This window comes from Erythrolamprus reginae, chromosome 1 (genome assembly GCF_031021105.1).
Source record: "Erythrolamprus reginae isolate rEryReg1 chromosome 1, rEryReg1.hap1, whole genome shotgun sequence".
In the NCBI taxonomy this organism is placed as follows: domain Eukaryota; kingdom Metazoa; phylum Chordata; class Lepidosauria; order Squamata; family Dipsadidae; genus Erythrolamprus; species Erythrolamprus reginae.
In genome coordinates this window covers 417,793,408-417,811,675 of record NC_091950.1, presented here as the reverse complement: position 1 = coordinate 417,811,675, position 18,268 = coordinate 417,793,408, and the positions used below count along the sequence as shown (strand labels likewise).

The window sequence follows — 18,268 nt, the reverse complement described above, 5'->3', positions numbered from 1 at the left end:
GGCGCTGCATTGCTGCAGCCTCCGAGGCCGCCCACCGCGGAGATCCCCTTGCCCGAACGGAGGCGGCAATGCAGCGCCGAAAAGGACCGACTGTTGGTCCCTTGAAGCTGCCGCCGCCACCATTCAGGCGAAGGGATCTCCGCGGTGGGTGGCGGCAGTGTCTTCGAGGCCGCCCACTGCGGAGATCCCCTTGCCCGAACGGAGGCGGCGGCAGCCTTGGAGGCTGCAGCAACGCAGCACCGAGAAGGACCGGCTGTTGGTCCCTTGAAGCCTTCGTCGCCTCCTTTCGGGCGAGGGGGTCTCCGAAGCCGCCCCCCACTGCGGAGATCCCTTCGCCCGAATGGAGGCGGCGGTGGCAGCGGTGGCTTCGAAGCTGTCCCCGGGTCATCATAACAATGAAACGTCATACGTTGGGGACAGATCTATCAATCTATCTATCAATCTATCATCTATCTACTTACGGTATCTATCTATCATCTGTCTATCTATCTCCCTGTCCGTCCGTCCGTCCATCCATCTATCATCTGTCTGTCTGTCTGTCTGTCTGTCTGTCTGTCTATCTATCTATCTATCTATCTATCTATCTATCTATCTATCTATCTATCTATCTACCTACTTACCTATCTATCTGTATCTCTCTCTCTCTCTCTCCTTCTCCCTACCTCCCTCCCTCTCTACCTACCTATCAACCATCGTATCTACCAGATATCTACCTGCCAGATATCTGTCTGCACAAATCTATGCAGCTATTAAATCTACCTACCTAACAGATCTACCTACCTAGACCACCCAGCCTTGTTGGCACAGTGCTAAGAGTGCAATACGGCAGTCTACTTCTGCTGCCTGTTGGCTGCCAGCAGTTTGGGAATTTATTTATTTTATTTATTAAATTTGTATGCCGCCCCTCTCCGTAGAATTGAAGTCCACAAGTCTTAAAGCTGCCAAGTTTGAAGACCTCAGTCTTAGCCTCTTCAAATCATTTTAATACAAGTAGTGCTTGACTTACAAACGATTCACAGCCGCTTGAAGTTACAACCTACCCGAAAAAGCAGACTTGCGACCAGGATTTGAAATTTTCACGTTCTCACACTCCAGGCACTCGGAAATATGGCATTTACAGCTGTGCCATAGAACTTATCTCCAGTTTTCAGCGAAACTTCGCCATAGTGAACAATGGGTTCACTTAACAATGACCAAATTCACATTTACAACCAGCACACACACACACAGAGAGAAATACATCATAAAATCCAGTCAGACATGAGTGACCTTTTATGACTGTGAAGGGTAGCTTCCACTATGATAATCACTCAAGGACTATTTGTACCTACTTTTGGTTTAGGATTCTATTATTAAAGGAAAGCCAAATGTAAATAAACCTCAAAAAGGAGGCTAATGCAATGCTCAGAAATTGAGTAGTCAGGGAACATTTCATATCCCTTGTGGAATGAATGAGAGTGCCTTATGGACCCACTTTGAAGTACGTTTAAATTATTTCTTATCACAATGCCCTTGAGAGGTGAACTACAAACAGTATCATTCTCAGCCAGAATTTTTATTACTTATTTGTGACATTGGCTGTTGGATGTTTTAGCCTTTCCATCTGTTTTGCTAGGAATAATGAGTTGTGATCTCACCTATCTAGATGGCACGTGGCGGAATAATTTATGGACTGTTAGATTAGATTAGATTTATTGGATTTATATGCCGCCCCTCTCCGCAAACTCGGGGCGGCTTTCTGGAAGAAGATACGGAACAATTAAAACTGGGATCACACGTTTTTTCTGAATAGTTTTTATCCCAGAGCTATAATTGCACTTAACAATGCACTAAAGAGTCACCATCAGTGAGCTGTCAGACAGCATTACTTGGTCTGTTGTGTGGATGTTTGGGTGGTTCAGGATGGAGAATTTGTGGCGGGCGAGGCGTGTTTTGGGGATTGTTATTAATTAATTAATTAATTCATTCATTCATTCATTCATTTGATTTGTATGCCGCCCCTCTCCGTGTTGGGCCTAGTCTTTAGGCATTATGTGAATTTCTCCTTTAGTTTCCACCCATTGCTTCTTGTTCTACCCTCAGGTGCTTTTGAGAATAGGTTGACTCCCTCTTCTTTGTGGCAACCCCTGAGGTATTGGAACATAGTTCTTTACATGGGGCTACCTTTGAAGAGTGTTCGGAAACTTCAAATCATCTAAAATGCAGTCGCGCGAGCGGTTTTGGGCCTTCCAAAATATGCCCATATCTCACCATCACTCTGCAGACTGCATTGGCTGCCGATTGGTTTTATGGTCACAATTCAAGGTGTTGGTTATGACCTATAAAGCCCTACATGGCATAGGACCAGATTATCTCCGAGACTGCCTTCTGCCGCACGAATCCCAGCATTGGGTTAGGTTGCAGAGTTGGTGGTTCTTCAGGGTCCCATCAGCCAGACAAGGTCGGGAGCCCCGACCCTCTGGAATCAGTTCCCCCCAGAGATTCACACGTCCCCCACGCTCCTTGCCGTCTGTAAGAATTTGAAAACACATTTATGTCGCCAGGCTTGAGGTCATTAGACCCCAGCCTTTAGAAACATAGAAACATAGATGTCTGACGGCAGAAAAAGACCTTATGGTCCATCTAGTCTGCCCTTATACTATTTTCTGTATTTTATCTTAGGATGGATATATGTTTATCCCAGGCATGTTTAAATTCAGTTACTGTGGATTTATCTACCACGTCTGCTGGAAGTTTGTTCCAAGGATCTACTACTCTTTCAGTAAAATAATATTTTGTCATGTTGCTTTTGATCTTTCCCCCAACTAACTTCAGATTGTGTCCCCTTGTTCGCCTTTGCCCAATGAATGTATTCGGTGTGATAGTATGTATGTGACTCACTGCTTTGTGACAACTGATGGGACGGTGGGACAAGGTAAGACGATATATGGCGAGTAGAATCCTAGACCAAGCTACAGGGAATAAATTGGAATCACTTTATAATATGTAAACAGATATTTAGCTTTTGAGTTAAAATGGTACCGTATATAGAAGAAACACCCCGATTTGGTGGTGGGGTGTGAATGCTTGTCTGGTGATGTGGCACTACTCACAGAGCACCTGTTTCATGTTGTGTGTGTGTTCATATTTTAAAAAATCAATTTAAAAAATGTAATTAAAAAAAAAGAAAGAGAGTGAGCTTCTGCCCCGAGACAATTTTCTTGTGTATTTAATCACACTAGGCCAAATAAAAAATACTATTCTATTCTATTTCAATATTTATTGTAGCATACGTCTCAATAAATAGATGTATTATTTTCTTCCAGAAAAAAACAAAATAGTATGTATGTGATTCTTTGATTTCAAATGTTTAGTTTTAAAGATAATTTTTAAATTAATTATTCTATTAATTGGCTTAGGAATGTTTTATATATTGTAGCTTTTAATCAAAATGTTGTAAGCCGCCCGGAGTCCATGGAGAGGGGTGGCACATAAGTCCGATAGATAGATAGATAGATAGATAGATAGATAGATAGATAGATAGATAGATAGATAGATAGATAGATAGACAGATGATTGATGGGTGGATAGATGGATGGCTAGATAGATGATAGATAGATAATAGATAGATAGATGATAGATAGATGGATGGCTAGATAGATAGGTAGGTAGATAGATAATCACTGCTATCATGTCATTCCTGGTCCTTCTTTTCATTAAACTAACCATGCTCAGTTCTTGCAACTGTTCTTCATATGTTTTAGCCTCTAATCCCCTAATCATATTTGTCGCTCTTCTCTGCACTTTTTTAAGAGTCTCAACATCCTTTTTGCCAGGTGGCGACCAAAAGTGAATGCAGTATTCCAAGTATGGCCTTACCAAGGCCTTGTAAAGAGGTATTAACACTTTGTGTGAAAAGATGCCAGCGCAAAGGCTTTTGGTAATAAATCAATTAATTTGAACCCTTCACTTGTGAGCCTGGTCTTTTGCTCCTGACATTAGGTGATTCCCAAGCACATCACCATTATCAGAATCATTGCTGGATACTTTTAAGAACATTAGTAACATCACCTTGCACATTTAAGCACTTTTAATGCTAAAAGTTCCCATGACAGCAAAAACAACAACAGTGCATGATGAAAAAAATCGTATCAATGGTGCATTGGCCAGAAGCATGGATATTTGCCTGAAACTGTTCAGTGGCCTGAAAAGGACACGGTTTAACAAATAACTACCAGTGGATTAATAAGTAACACTAAGCTATAAATGAAGATAGGCACATTACAATTGAGTTCACATTATTTCTGGTTCTGGACATGGAGCATAGGTCTTTTATAGGTAGACCTTGACTTACAATAGTTAGTTTACTGTTGAAAGTCAGTTACTGCCAACCTGCCTTCCATTGAGGACCTGTATACTGCACGAGTCAAATGGAGGGCCGTGAAAATATTTACTGACCCCTCATATCCTGGACATAAATTGTTTCAACCCCTACCCCCAAAACAACACAATATTATTATTATATTATTATTATTATTGTTGTTGTTTATTGGATTTGTATGCTGCCCCTCTCCGCAGACTCGGAGCGGCTAACAACGATAAAAACAGCATGTACAATCCAATTAATAAAACAACTAAAAACCCTTATAAAAACCAAACATACACACAAACATACCATGCATAACTTGTAATGGCCTAGGGGAAGGAATATCTTAACTCCCCCATGCCTGGCGATAAAGAGAGCACTGCACACCAAGACAACTAGATCCCCCCCCCCAAATTTATTTATTTATTTATCGCTCCTCTCCGTAGATTCGGGGTGGCGAACAACATGCCCTCACTCTGCTAAACAAATACAGTAGTCCCTCGCTATACCGCGCTTCACCTACTGCGGCTTCACTTCATCGCGGGTTTCTGCGGAAGTTGATCAGCAGATTTAAACAGCCCGCCGAACTCGATCGGCAGGTTTTTTAAAAAAAAAATATCTAAAATTGTAAATACTGTATTTAAATACTGTATCTAAAATAAATACTGTGTGGGAAGGGTTTATAAACACTTAAAACAATGAAAACTTACCAAACAATTACAATATAAATACTTAAATAAGTACTATCAGTCGATAAATTCCCCATCGCGGATTTCACCTATCGCGGCCAGGTCTGGAATGTAACACCAGCGATAGGCGAGGGACTACTGTAATTCCCTCAACACTGTCAGACTGCCTTATTATTAATATTAGTCTACTCATTGTTCCTATCATCCATCTTCTCCTACTTATGACTGTATGACTGTAGCTTGTATCCTTATGATTTAGTTTCCTGATTGCTTATTTGTACCCTATGACAATCATTGTGTTGTCCCTCATGATTCTTGACAAACTTATTTTTTCTTTTATGTACACTGAAAGCATATGCATCAATGACAAATTCCTTGTGTGTGTAAATAAAGAATTCTATTCTATTCTATTCCATTTTATTCTGTGACTGTTCAAAGTTACAACAGCACTGAAAACAATGACTTATGACTGTTTCCCAAGCTTACTACCAATGCAGCCTCTGCTTGGTCACTTAATTAAAATTCAGACGCTTGGCAACCGGCATGTATTCTTGATGGTTGCAGTGTCTTGGGGGGGTCATTTTTCAATGTTTGGACAAGCAAAGTCAATAGGGAAGCCAGACAAGGAGGGTGGGGGCAGTTCTAATCTCTGGGGGGAGTTGATTCCAGAGGGCCAGGGCCACTACAGAGAAGGCTCTTCCCCTGGGGCCCGCCAGATGACATTGTTTAGTCGAGGGACCCGGAGAAGGCCAACTCTGTGGGAAATGGTATAGGATCTCCTACTTGAGCAAGAGGTTGGATTAGAAGACCTATAAGGTCCTTCCTAGCTCTGTTTCAATTCTGATATTCTTCTGCTAAGCCACCTTTGGTCTTAATCCATAAAAATTATCTTGTTCCTTAGCACAATGTATGAATCAGCAAGCAGGTTTATCTACATCCAGTACAACGGCTGAGCTAAATCTTAGTTTACCTCCCGCACAACTATGCAGCAATCAAATTTGAAATTCTTTAAGTAGATTTTTTTTTTAAAAAAAAGGAAAGACCTCAATAAATAACAATCGAGCTCGGAAAGAAGTAACGGGTGAACTTTGTTTCACATGAAAATACATAATGCACACAGAACGTCTGACAACTTGGAACGAGACTTTGAACACCAGGGAGCAATTAAGTTTTTAAAATTCCATAAACGTCCAGCATATGCTTCATACTACAAAGCAGAAGGATTTAGTGTGATTTACTATGGTTCAAAAATAAGAACACAATCTCAAGTTTTCAAACTATGCTTCTTAGTTCTTTCGACCCCTTCACCCAAAGTCCCACAAGCGAGTTTTACAATTATTATTATTTATTAGATTTGTATGCCGCCCCGCTCCAGAAACTCGGAGCAGCTCAAAACAATAAAACACAGTACAAATCCAATGATTTAAAACAGTTTAAAACCCTTAATATAAAAACAATCATACATCCCAGACAAACCATGCATAAAACGGAACAGCCTGCGGGAATCATGCCTGACGGCAGAGATGGGTTTTAAGAAGTTTGCGAAAGGCAAGGAGAGTGGGGGCAGTCCTGATCTCCGGGGGAGAGTTGATTCCAGAGGGTCGGGGCCGCCACAGAGAAGGCTCTTCCCCTGGGTCCCACCAGATGATATTGTTTCATCGAAGGGACCCAGAGAAGGCCAACTCTGTGGGACCTAATCGGTCACTGGGATTCGTGCGGCAGAAGGCGGTCCCGGAGATATTATGATCCTACGGAATTCTAAAACTGTTAATACAGAGAGAGGAGTAGAAATATCCACCACTACGAAGTGCACTGTCAAATCTTGCCCATCACAAATGATTAGGCAACTTCTGAAATTCCAGTTTTAGCCGTCATCTGTCACACGTGCTTTGGATACAAACTGATCCCAAACTTGCCATCTCACTCATTTTTAAGAAGATAGCTTTCTTGGAAAGCAGAGTTGCGAAATATCGATTGGGCTCAATTGCTGCTAAACATAGACACTAGAGGGAGCACAGAAAAGGGAAGAAAATTATTTGGTGTGAAGATCCTGAAAAGAAGAAACACTCTATCTCAGTGTTTCCCAACCTTGGCAACTTGAAGATATTTGGACTTCAAGTCCCAGAATTCCCCAGCCAGCATTCACTGGCTGGGGAATTCTGGGAGTTGAAGTCCAAATATCTTCAAGTTGCCAAGGTTGGGAAACACTGCTCTATCTGAACGAACCCTTCAGTTGTTAGGGAAAAATTATTATTATTATTTATTAGATTTGTATGCCGCCCCTCTCTGTAGACTCGGGGCGGCTCACAACAATAACAAAGACAATGTAAGAACAAATCTAATCATTTAAAAAACACTAAAAAACCCATTATTAAAAGCAAGCATACACACAAACATACCATGTATAAACTGTATAGGCCCGGGGGAGATGTCTCACTTCCCCCATACCTGATGGCAGAGATGGGTCTTAAGAACTTTACGAAAGGCAACGAGGGTGGGGGCAGTTCTGATCTCCAGGGGGAGCTGGTTCCAGAGGGCCGGGGCCGCCACAGAGAAGGCTCTTCTCCTGGGTCCCACCAAACGACATTATTTCATCGATGGGACCCGGAGAAGGCCAACTCTGTGGGACCTAACCGGTTGCTGGGATTCGTGCGGCAGAAGGCGGTCCAGGAGATATTCTGGTCCGATGCTATGAAGGGCTTTATAGGTCATAACCAACACTTTGAATTGTGACCGGAAATTGATCGGCAACCAATGCAGACTGTGGAGTGTTGGTGTAACATGGGCATATTTGGGGAAGCCCATGACTGCTCTCGCAGCTGCATTCTGCACGATCTGAAGTTTCCGAACACTTTTCAAAGGTAGCCCCATGTAGAGAGCATTACAGTAGTCGAACTTCGAGGTAACAACAGAACTGCCCAACTTCCTCAGAAACCCATTTCCTAGGCATTGCGGACACTGAACTAGGGAAACAAATAAAATGTGACCTATTTGTAAATTGGGGAAAACCAGGAGCTTTAATTGAGACTGAAGCATAGGGCTGGAGAATTAAATACAAGGTCAGAATCCTCACATCTTGGTACTGCAAGAATGTGGTCACAGAACCATCGTGTCAAGTCGGGTGCAGAAGTTGGTGATAAATCAACGGCTTGACACACTATCTGTAGAAGGCCTGATGTGTATGGGAACTTAGGAGGGGTGATTTTCATAAGGGAACAGGTGCAGCCACAAAGCATTCTCTCGAGGGGTTCAAGGCCATCCTATGCCCACCACCTGGGTGGAAGCAGAAGGAGGAGTTGCCACGCCGGCCCAACTGAGTGGGCAACATGACAACTTTGGGGGGTTCCCCAGTGTAGATGCTCCGGAAATAAATTAGAACTTTGAGGAATACCTTGACTTGGAGGAGTTTGATTTAAATTTGGATGGAACCTTGACAATTCAGTTTTGAACTAACAAGATTCACAAGAGAGATAAATGCATGCTAAGATTTTTTTAAAAAAACCATCACACAATCCACCATCTAAAAATTCAAATTCACTGCTCCCCACCCCCCTGCGTTTCCCAATAAGTCTATTGAGATTCTTGGTCATCCAATTCTGAGTGAACCCAAAAGTGCTTTTTTTCCCCTTTCAAAAGGCAACTGGACTTTCTTGGTTTTTATTTTATTATTATTATTATTATTATTATTATTATTATTGATTAGATTTGTATGCCGCCCCTCTCCGAAGACTCGGGGCGGCTCACAACAACAATAAAAACAGTATAGACAATGGAACAAATCTAATAATAAGAATTAAATAAAAAAACCCAACTGTTAAATAAATCATACAACACATACATACCAAACATAAAATATAAGAGAGCCTGGGGGAGATGTCTTAGTTCCCCCATGCCTGGTAATATAGGTGGGTCTTGAGTAACTTGCAAAAGACAAGGAGGGTGGGGGCTGTTCTAATCTCCGGGGGGGAGTTGGTTCCAGAGGGCTGGGGCCGCCACAGAGTAGGCTCTTCCCTTGGGGCCCGCCAAACGACATTGTTCGGTCGACGGGACCCGGAGAAGGCCAACTTTGTGGGACCTTATCGGCCGCTGGGATTTTTTTTGAAGATGTTTCGCTTCTCATCCAAGAAGCTTCTTCAGCTCTGACTTGAATGGGTGATGGATGGAAGGGTTTGCTTTCTATCATTATCCCTACCAATGTGGGGGGCAGCTCTTTGGCCTTGATCACAGGGGATCTTCACAGATTTTCCTTTTCAACTGGATCTGCTTCTCTTTACACCAGCCCAGGAAGGCGCTCATTCCTAGTTCTGCCTGTCTCATGGGGACATAGAAAACCCCCCATACCCTCATTTCCCTGCTGTTGCTCTCGTCCTGTCCATGTTTGAGCTCCATAACAAACTCAGAGGGTCTTTAAGAGCCTCGGTGGTGCAGGCGTTAGAGTGCAATACTGCAAGCTACTTCTGCTGATCACCGGCTGCCAGCACTTTGGCAAGTCGAATCTCAGTAGTCTCAAGGTTGACTCAGCCTTCCATCCTCTGAGGTTGTTAAATGAGGACCCAAATTATTGGGGGCAATAGGCTGACTCTCTGTAAACTGCTTAGAGAGGCTGTATAGCACTGTGAAGCGGTATATAAGTCTAAATATACTGCTCAAAAAAATAAAGGTAACACTCAAATAACACATCCTAGATCTGAATGAAATATTCAGTCTTGACTCAGCCTTCCATCCTTCCAAAGTCAGTAAAATGATGCAGATTGTTGGGAGACAAGATGCCCTGGGTTTTTGGAGAAGGGCAGCATACAAATCTAATAAATAATAATAATAATTACTCTCTGTAAACTGCTTAGAGAGGGCTGTAAAGCAATGTGAAATGGTATATAAGTCTAAATGCTATGCTTTAACACCTCGATTTTGTCTCTCAAGAAACAAACCCACACAAAACAAGGAACGGTTTGCCTCCCGAAGTTGCGGCTATCACTCTCCATCACTGTTTTTTTAAGACACCCTGGGAGTTAAAGTCCACAAGTCTTAAAGTTGCCAAGGTTGGAGGTCCCTGACATATAGGGCAATATTTCTCAACCTTGGCCAATTCTTGACAAATGTATCATTTATTTTATGTACCCTGGGAGCATAGGCATGAGGGCCCAATCAAACTTGGCCAATAAAGAATTCTATCTACCTATTCTAACTTGAAGGTGGGTGGACTTCAACTCCTGGAATTCCCTAGCCAACAAAGCTTGCAGACTTCAATTTCCAGAATTCTGAGTCAACCTTTAGTTGGTCAGGATCGAACTCCTAGCAGTGGACAGAGTTAGCCTGCAATTCTGCATTCTAACCCCTAGATTGGGGGGCTCAAACCTTGACTACTTATGGACTTCAACTCCCAGAATTCTTCAGACAGCACATGCTAGCTGGGGAATTGAAGTCCACCCACCTTCAAACGGCCAAAACTGAGAAACGCCGGTACAGGCTCTCGTGCTTGAGCCGAGGGTCGGACTACACGACCTCCAAGGTCCCTTTCAACTAGATTCGGATTCTGAATCGCAACCCATCGGCAATTTGGGGCGGGGGGCGAGCCAAGGAGGGGGGAATGGCAGAGAGACATTGGACAGTGAGGGGGGGACAGGCAGCTTGGCCGGCTCCTGGGAGAGCCACGTGGAAGGGGCTTCGGCTCCTCGCAGGCATTGTGGATCCTTGCGGGGGAAGGAGAACGAGGTCTCCCCGGACGAAAGCGGGGACCGTTTGACGGCCGGCTCGTTCTACTCTTCGAAGCTCGTTCACGCTTTTTTGACCCTCCTGGGGACCCGTAGCCGGGCCCGGTCTCCCTTGCAGGCCCCGGCCGCTACTTACGTCAGCTCAGGGACGGTCATACGCGCGGGGTTGCCTCAGCTGCGTCCGACCTCTTCGCCACCGTTTCTGCTGCTGCTGCTGCTGCTGTTGCTCCGGCTGCTACCCCGGCGGCCGCAAGCGGCTCCTCCTCCGGCTCAGCCTCCTGGACCAGGGCCAATCCGGAAGTGAGGGAAAGGTTTGGAGGCTTAGCCCCGCCCCATCCAGCGAGAGGCGGTGCGGGCGTCACTTCCGGCCTCGTTAGCCGGAAGCCGGGCCGCGCTTCCGGGTTTTTGTCAGCCGAGGTGGATTTTCAACCGAGCCAGGGAGGGGGAAAGAAAAAAGTAAGAGGTCTTAAAACTCCCCTTCATCCTAATCAGGGCCACCTCAGCTCAAGTGGGTCCCCTGAAGAAGGGGAAATGGTGCCGGGGGAGGTGGGGGGGTTGGGGATGAGGAGGGGGCGGAGTCTGGCCACGAGCGGCCAGCCGCTCTCTGAGGGAAGGGGAAAGGCGATTGGTCGAGCCGCCGCTCCCGCGCCCCGTCGGGCGGTCAGATTCGGCACGCGCCGCGCCGCGATTGGCTGGCGCTGTTTGTGATGTCAGAGGGAGCGTGGCGTGGGCGGAGGGGCGACGAGGAGCCGCAGGTGAGCCGGGAAAAGAGTGAGGGGGGGGCAGAATTGCATATAATAATAATGATGATGATAATGATAATAATAATGATAGATTTGGAAGGGACTTTGGAGGTCTTCTAGTATACCCCCTTGCTCAAGCACGGGGGCCTGTATCACTATTTCTCAACTTGGGCCGTTTGAAGGTAAGTAGACTTCAACTCCCAGAATTCCCCAGCCAGCAAAGCTGGCCGAGGAATTCTGGGAGTTGAAGTTCACCAACCTTCAAACCGCCAGGTTGGCCAATAATGCCCTATATATCAAAGGACTCCAACATTGGCAACTTTAAGACTTATGAACTTCAACTCCCAGAGTTCCTCAACTAACATGTGCTGTCTGAGGAATTCTGGGAGTTGAAGTCCACAAGTCGTAAAGTAGCCATAGTTGGAGACCCCAGTCTAAAGTCCTAGTAGTTAGAATGCAGAATTGCAGGCTAACTCTGCCCACTTCCAGGAGTTTGATCCTGATCAGCTTAAGGTTGACTCAGCATTCTGGGAATTGAAGTCCACAAGCTTTGCTGCCTGGGGAATTCTGGGAGTTGAAGTCCACACACCTTCAAATGGCCAAGGTTGAGCAATAATGTTCTATATATCAGGGGCCTCCAACCTTGGCAACTTTAAAACTTGTGGATTTAAAACTGACCTCTTAGGAATCGGGAGAGGTCAACAGTGGAGAGTCTAAGGGTAAAGTTTTGGGGGTTTGGTGATGATTCTACAGAGTCTGGTAGTGAGTTCCATGCATCAACTACTCGTAGTATTTCCTGCAATCCAGTTTGGAGCAGTTTACTTTAAGTTTGTATCTGTTGTGTGCTGGTGTATTGTGGTTGAAACTGAAATAGTCGTTGACAGGAAAGACGGGATGATTTTATGGGCTATGTTTAGGTCGTGTTTAAGGCGACGTAGTTCTAAGCTTTCTAAACCAAGAATTGTAAGTTAAGCAGATCCGACTTCTTCTATTGATTTTGCTTGTCAGAATCTGGCCGGAAATGTCATAAATGGCCATCACGTGACCCAGAGATTAGATTAGATTAGATTTACATTGGATTTATATGCCGCCCCTCTCCGCAAACTCGGGGCGGCTACAACCATTATAAATATGTGCCAGTTGCCAAATATCCAAATTTTGATTGCATGAGTATGGGAATGCTGCAGGAGTCTTAAGTGTGAGGACCAGTTGTCAGTCCCTTTTTCAGTGCTGTTATAACTTCAAGTAGTCATTAAAGGAACAGTTGTAAATGGAGGACAATAAGTCTTCAGAGAGGGGCGCCATACAAATCTAATAAATAATAATAATAATAGTATAATTGCACGCTGTCATCTAGAATTAAATACAGTATAAATAAAGGAGAATGTTTTTAGTTCAGGGTTGAAATGAAAACACCAGAGACCCTTCAAAATTAAGTACTTTTCAAAGCTTTACTAGCGTTAATAAAATGTTCTAACCAAAGACATTCAAGGAATTTAGAATATTTTTAAATATACTGCTCAAAAAAAATAAAGGGAACTCAAAGTAAATCAAACTTCTGTGAAATCAAACTGTCCACTTAGGAAGCAGCACTGATTGACAATAAATTTCACATGTTGTCAGCACATTCAACTTTGTACAGAACAAGTATTCAATGAGAATATTTCATTTATTCAGATCTAGGATGTGTTATCTGAGTGTTCCCTTTATTTTTTTGAGCAGTATATTTTGTGACCATCTGTAATTTAATGCTGAATTCCAGTATGTTGTCATCTGCACTTTCAAGATTGTACAGCCAAACAAGTGTATCAACACTGCATGTTCTATTAGTATTCTTAAAATGAATGAACACGTAGTCCTGAATTTACAACCACAATTGAGCCCATTCACTTACCAGTCTGCTAAGTGAGACAGGTAAGTGAATTTTACTGCATTTTGCCACCTTTCTTGCTACGGTTAAGTGAATCACAGCAGTTGCTAAGTCAGAAATGCCGTAGGATCTCCTGCTTCGTGGGGCGGTTGGACTAGATGACCTAGAAGGTCCCTTTCAAATTTGTTAAATCTGTTAAAAGTTAGTACAGTGGTCCCTCAATTTTCGCGGGTTTGAACTTCGCGAAACGGCTATACCACGGTTTTTCAAAAATATTAATTAAAAAATACTTTGTGGGTTTTTTCCCTATACCACGGTTTTTCCCGCCCGATGATGTCATACGTCATCGCCAACCTTTCGTCCACCTTTAATAAATACTTTTTTAAAGAAACTTTAATAAATAAACATGGTGAGTAATAATCTAAATGGTTGCTAAGGGAATGAGAAATTGCAGTTTAGGGGTTTAAAGTGTTAAGGGAAGGCTTGGGATACTGTTCATAGCCAAAAATAGTGTATTTACTTCTGCATATCTACTTCACGGAAATTCAACTTTCGCGGGCTGTCTCGGAACGCATCCCACGCGGAAATCGAGGGAACACTGTAATATGGTTTTTGAGTAGAATCTGGCTTCTCCATTGACATTGTTTATCTGAAGATCGTAAAAAGTCATCTAATCTTCCTCAAGACACAGCAACCATCATAAATATGAGTCAGTTGCCAGGAATCTGAATTTTGATCACCTGACCCCGGTGATGTTGAAACAGTCGTAAATGTGAAAAATGCTCGTACAGTGATACCTCTACTTACGAATTTAATTCGTTCCGTGACCAGGTTCTTAAGTAGAAAAGTTTGTAAGAAGAAACAATTTCCCCCACAGGAATCAATGTAAAAGCAAATGTAATGTGTGCGATTGGGGAAACCACAGGGAGGGTGGAGACCCTGTTTCCTCCCAGGAGATTCCTAGAGAGGCCTCATGGAGGCTTCTCCCCGCCTTTTCCGGCCCTGTTTCCTCCCAGGAGATTCCTAGAGAGGCCCCATGGTGGCTTCTCCGCGCCTTTTCCAGCCCTGTTTCCTCCCAGGAGATTCCTAGAGAGGCCCCATGGAAGCTTCTCCGCATCTTTCCCAGCCCTGTTTCCTCCCAGGAGATTCCTAGAGAGGCCCCATGGAGGCTTCTCCCCGCCTTTTCCAGCCCTGTTTCCTCCCAGGTGATTCCTAGAGAGGCCCCATGGAGGCTTCTCCGCGCCTTTCCCAGCCCTGTTTCCTCCCAGGTGATTCTTAGAGAGGCCCCATGGAGTCTTCTCCGCACCTTTCCCAGCCCTGTTTCCTCCCAGGAGATTCCTAGAGAGGGCCTGTGGAGGCTTCTCCCCGCCTTTTCCAGCCCTGTTTCCTCCCAGGTGATTCCTAGAGAGGCCCCATGGAGGCTTCCCCCCGCCTTTTCCAGCCCTGTTTCCTCCCGGGAGATTCCTAGAGAGGCCCCACAGAGGCTTCTCCCTGCCTTTTCTGGTTACAGTTTCGCAGGCTCGGGTTTGTAAGTGGAAAATGGTTCTTGAGAAGAGGCAAAAAACCCCACCCGGTTCTTATCTAGAAAAGTTCGTAAGTAGAGGAGTTCGTAGGTAGAGGTACCACTGTAAATAGCTTTTTCCCAGTGCTGTTGTAATGTCAAACGTTCACTAAATGAACGGCTGTAAGTCGAAAACTGGTGGTATCTGCAAACCCAAAATAGGCCTGTGATCATGAAGACCCAAATGTAAACATTCCTAATGTTTGGACCATTGCTTTTCTCCTTGTTCTCCAGATGCGTGATGGATTACCTGGCTAGACCTGGGTTTTTTGGCTTAATTGCCGGTGTCACCTGTGGAATATGCTTAGGCTGGAGCATACGAGCTCGGCTTTTCCGGCCAGCCAAATCCAGAGTGACTATGATTGCCAACGAGCTGGGCAACGAAGCCAATATAATGGGCGAATCCGGAGAATTCAAGATGGTGATCATAGTCCGGAATGACCTGAAGATGGGCAAGGGCAAAGTAGCAGCCCAATGCGCCCATGCCGCCGTTTCGGCCTATAAACAAGTCCACCACCGAAATCCAGAACTCCTAAAGCAGTGGGAATATTGTGGACAGCCCAAAGTGGTCCTCAAGGCGTCCGACGAGGAGACTCTGGTTCAGCTCTTAAACGAGGCCAAAGTGCTCGGCTTGACCGTGAGCTTAATCCAAGATGCTGGCCGCACACAAATAGCTCCAGGCTCCCGGACTGTCTTGGGCATTGGGCCCGGACCAGCTGAACTCATAGATACAGTTTCTGGTCACCTGAAACTCTACTGAATTTTACACAGTTTATCGTGTAAAGAAGCTGAAATCGGATGAGTGAATATAAAACACAAAGCAGAGAAAGAGCCGTTTCCCTCCCAAGTCCCTTCCTTAAAACACTAATTATCAAATGCAACCCCAGATTTTGTCACACACACACACACTGATGTCCCACATATCTTCGCCTAGGCTCCACCTCCTTGCAACTGGTTAAACAGCTTTGTGTTTGTGCAAATACAAAAACAGTTTTTACACTCTTCTCTGATTTTGAATTCCTCTGAATTTCCGGAGGAGAAAATGCCCAGTAAGAACAGGGAAGGCATCCCTACAAAAGTTTCCAAATAAATGAAATACACAGGCAGGAAGGACACCTACCCATCCTTTTGCTATTAACTTTTTAAGTGTCTTTTAAAGATGGTGTTGAAAAACTGCAGCACTCAGCAAAGCTGTTGGTTTACCATATTTTTCGGACTATAAGACACACCGAAATTTTGAAGAGGAAACAACAAAACACTTTTGGCATCCGTGCACCCCATTTTGGTGCCTTTTTTCAGTTCTTTTCCAGCCTTTTTTCTGTTGGTTTTTGAGGCTTGTTTTAGCTCAATTTCAAGGCTTTATTTTCTGGCCATCTTTTAGACTTTTTCTGCCCATTTTGGGGCTTTTGGGCCCATTTTTGAGCCTTTTTTTTTTTTTTGGAACATTGTGAGCCTTTTTCTGGTCTATTTTTATGGGGAAATAGCCCAAACTCCCCCCCCCCCCCCAAAAAAATGGGCCAAAAAGTATTGGAATGACCTGAAAAAAATCTTCTAAAACAGGCTGAAAAAAGCCTCAAAAACAAGCCAGAAAAAAGGCATGAAAATGGGGCATGTGAAGGCCCAAAAATGGCTGGGGGTGGGCGGGGCTTCAGTCTATAAGACAGAGATATTTCCACCCCTTTTTGGGAGACCAAAAAGTGTGTCTTACAGTCTGAAAAATACGGTAAATGTAATCAATCATTAGGCATCGGGGTTGCTACAGCTAGTCCTCAAATTAACGAACACAATCAAATCTAATTTTTTTGTTGCTAAGCGAGAGAGCAAAGTGAACTTTGCCCCAGTTTACGACCTTTCTTGCCACAGTTGTTAAGTGAATCACTGCAGTTAGTAATCTGGCTGTTAAGGGAATCTGGCTTCCCTATTGCTTGCCAGAAGGTGGCAAAAGGGATCGCACGACCCCTGGACATGACAACCGTCATAAATATGAGTCAGTTGCCAAGCGTTTGAATTTTGATCACATGAATGTGGCGATGCTGCAATGGTTGCAAGTTTGAATAACGGTCATAAGTCTCATTGCAAATTTGAACTGTCACTAAATGTACTGTTGTAAGTCAAGGGCTACCTTTTATTGGCTTAACAATCTGGTTGCTAGTTTAATCTTAATTTCTGGGTTTGGGCAATACATTAAATCATGAATTAACAATACAGGCTGTTTGCGGAACACACTTAAGCCACCAATTTAATAGTAATGAAAATTTCACACCTCGGAAAAAATGAGCAGTTTAAGTGCGCAAATGCAGTTTGTGTGTCACAAGTGCTCACAGCCATGTTGGTTAGCAACCTGCCTGCATTTACTGCCATTTGCAGCAATCCAGTTAAATGATCACATTTTACTGTGGTTTCGCCAAAAACCAGCATTTACTCGTCTTTTGGCACAGATGGCCTAGCGAAATGTTAGTTTATTTAACAATCGCAGTGCTCAACAACCACTGCAAAATAGGTCATAAAATTTGAGTTGGTCACCCAATTTAAGACCAACACCAAATTACAATTGTGATGGGCAGACTCCATTATGCTTATAAGAGAGCTACCTGTACTCTAGGGGTAAATCTGTTTTTCTGTCTAAAAAGAGGGTGAGTGCCTGCAACCACACAAATGGTTCTTCGGAGAGGGGCAGCATACAAATCTAATAAATTATTATTATTAAATTATTATTATTATTAATTCCTCACATCAGGCATCACATTTAGAAACAGCTGCATCACGTGACAGATAATTGCAGTCACATTATCTCAAGAACGTCAAATATTTCCTCAAGCCATAAAGCTTTGGAGATCCTGAGATGTGGCCACTGAAGTCTATGTAATATTTGTTGTAGGAATTCATCCTCCAATCCTTGGCCATTTGTTATTACGTTGGTACCTTGGTGCGCAACTGCTTTGACTCATGGAATTTGGTACTCAAAGCACTTGGACAGGAAAATTCGGTCCTGGTACCCATCGTTTGTTTGGGTTGCAATCTAGAGCTGGTTGCTGTCAGCTGACATGATTCATGACATAAGTGATGGCAAGCCTATGGCACGTGTGCCACAAGTGGCACATGGAACCATATCAGTGGGCACCCAAGGTCTAGCTAATTTTCAAGTTGGGAAACGGGCCATTTTTGGCCTCCAGAGGGTTTTGGGGGCAGGGGGAAAGGCCCTGAAGCCTGGGAAGAGCAAAAAAACTAGACTTCCAGTCCAACCGGAAGTTGGTAAACGGGTGGTTTCCAGCCTCCAGAGAACTTCCGGGTGAGAGGAGGCCATTTTTGCCCACCCCAGGCTCTTAGAAAGGCTCTGAAGCCTGGGGAA

At 44.1% G+C, this 18,268-nt stretch overlaps 2 protein-coding genes across 3 annotated transcripts in view; one reads left to right on the top strand and one right to left on the bottom strand.

Annotated features, from left to right (window-relative positions):
* Positions 1-11,082, bottom strand: part of VMP1 (vacuole membrane protein 1) — a 178,930-nt gene extending 167,848 nt beyond the window's left edge. The window contains exon 1 of the mRNA XM_070735374.1: positions 10,882-11,082. The gene's annotated coding sequence lies outside the window, so the exon portion shown is untranslated. The remainder of the gene's footprint in view (positions 1-10,881) is intronic.
* Positions 11,083-11,092: 10 nt separating this feature from the next.
* On the top strand, positions 11,093-17,034 carry PTRH2 (peptidyl-tRNA hydrolase 2). 2 transcript variants are annotated; one of them, XM_070735376.1, is made up of 2 exons: positions 11,093-11,201; positions 15,154-17,034. In XM_070735376.1, exon 2 carries the CDS (start codon positions 15,161-15,163, stop codon positions 15,677-15,679), a length of 519 nt encoding a protein of 172 aa, XP_070591477.1. In that variant the 5' UTR covers positions 11,093-11,201; positions 15,154-15,160; the 3' UTR covers positions 15,680-17,034. The 2 variants fall into 2 exon arrangements, with proteins under 2 accessions (XP_070591477.1, XP_070591476.1); XM_070735375.1 differs by lacking the exon at positions 11,093-11,201 and adding an exon at positions 11,408-11,500.
* Positions 17,035-18,268: the final 1,234 nt, after the last annotated feature.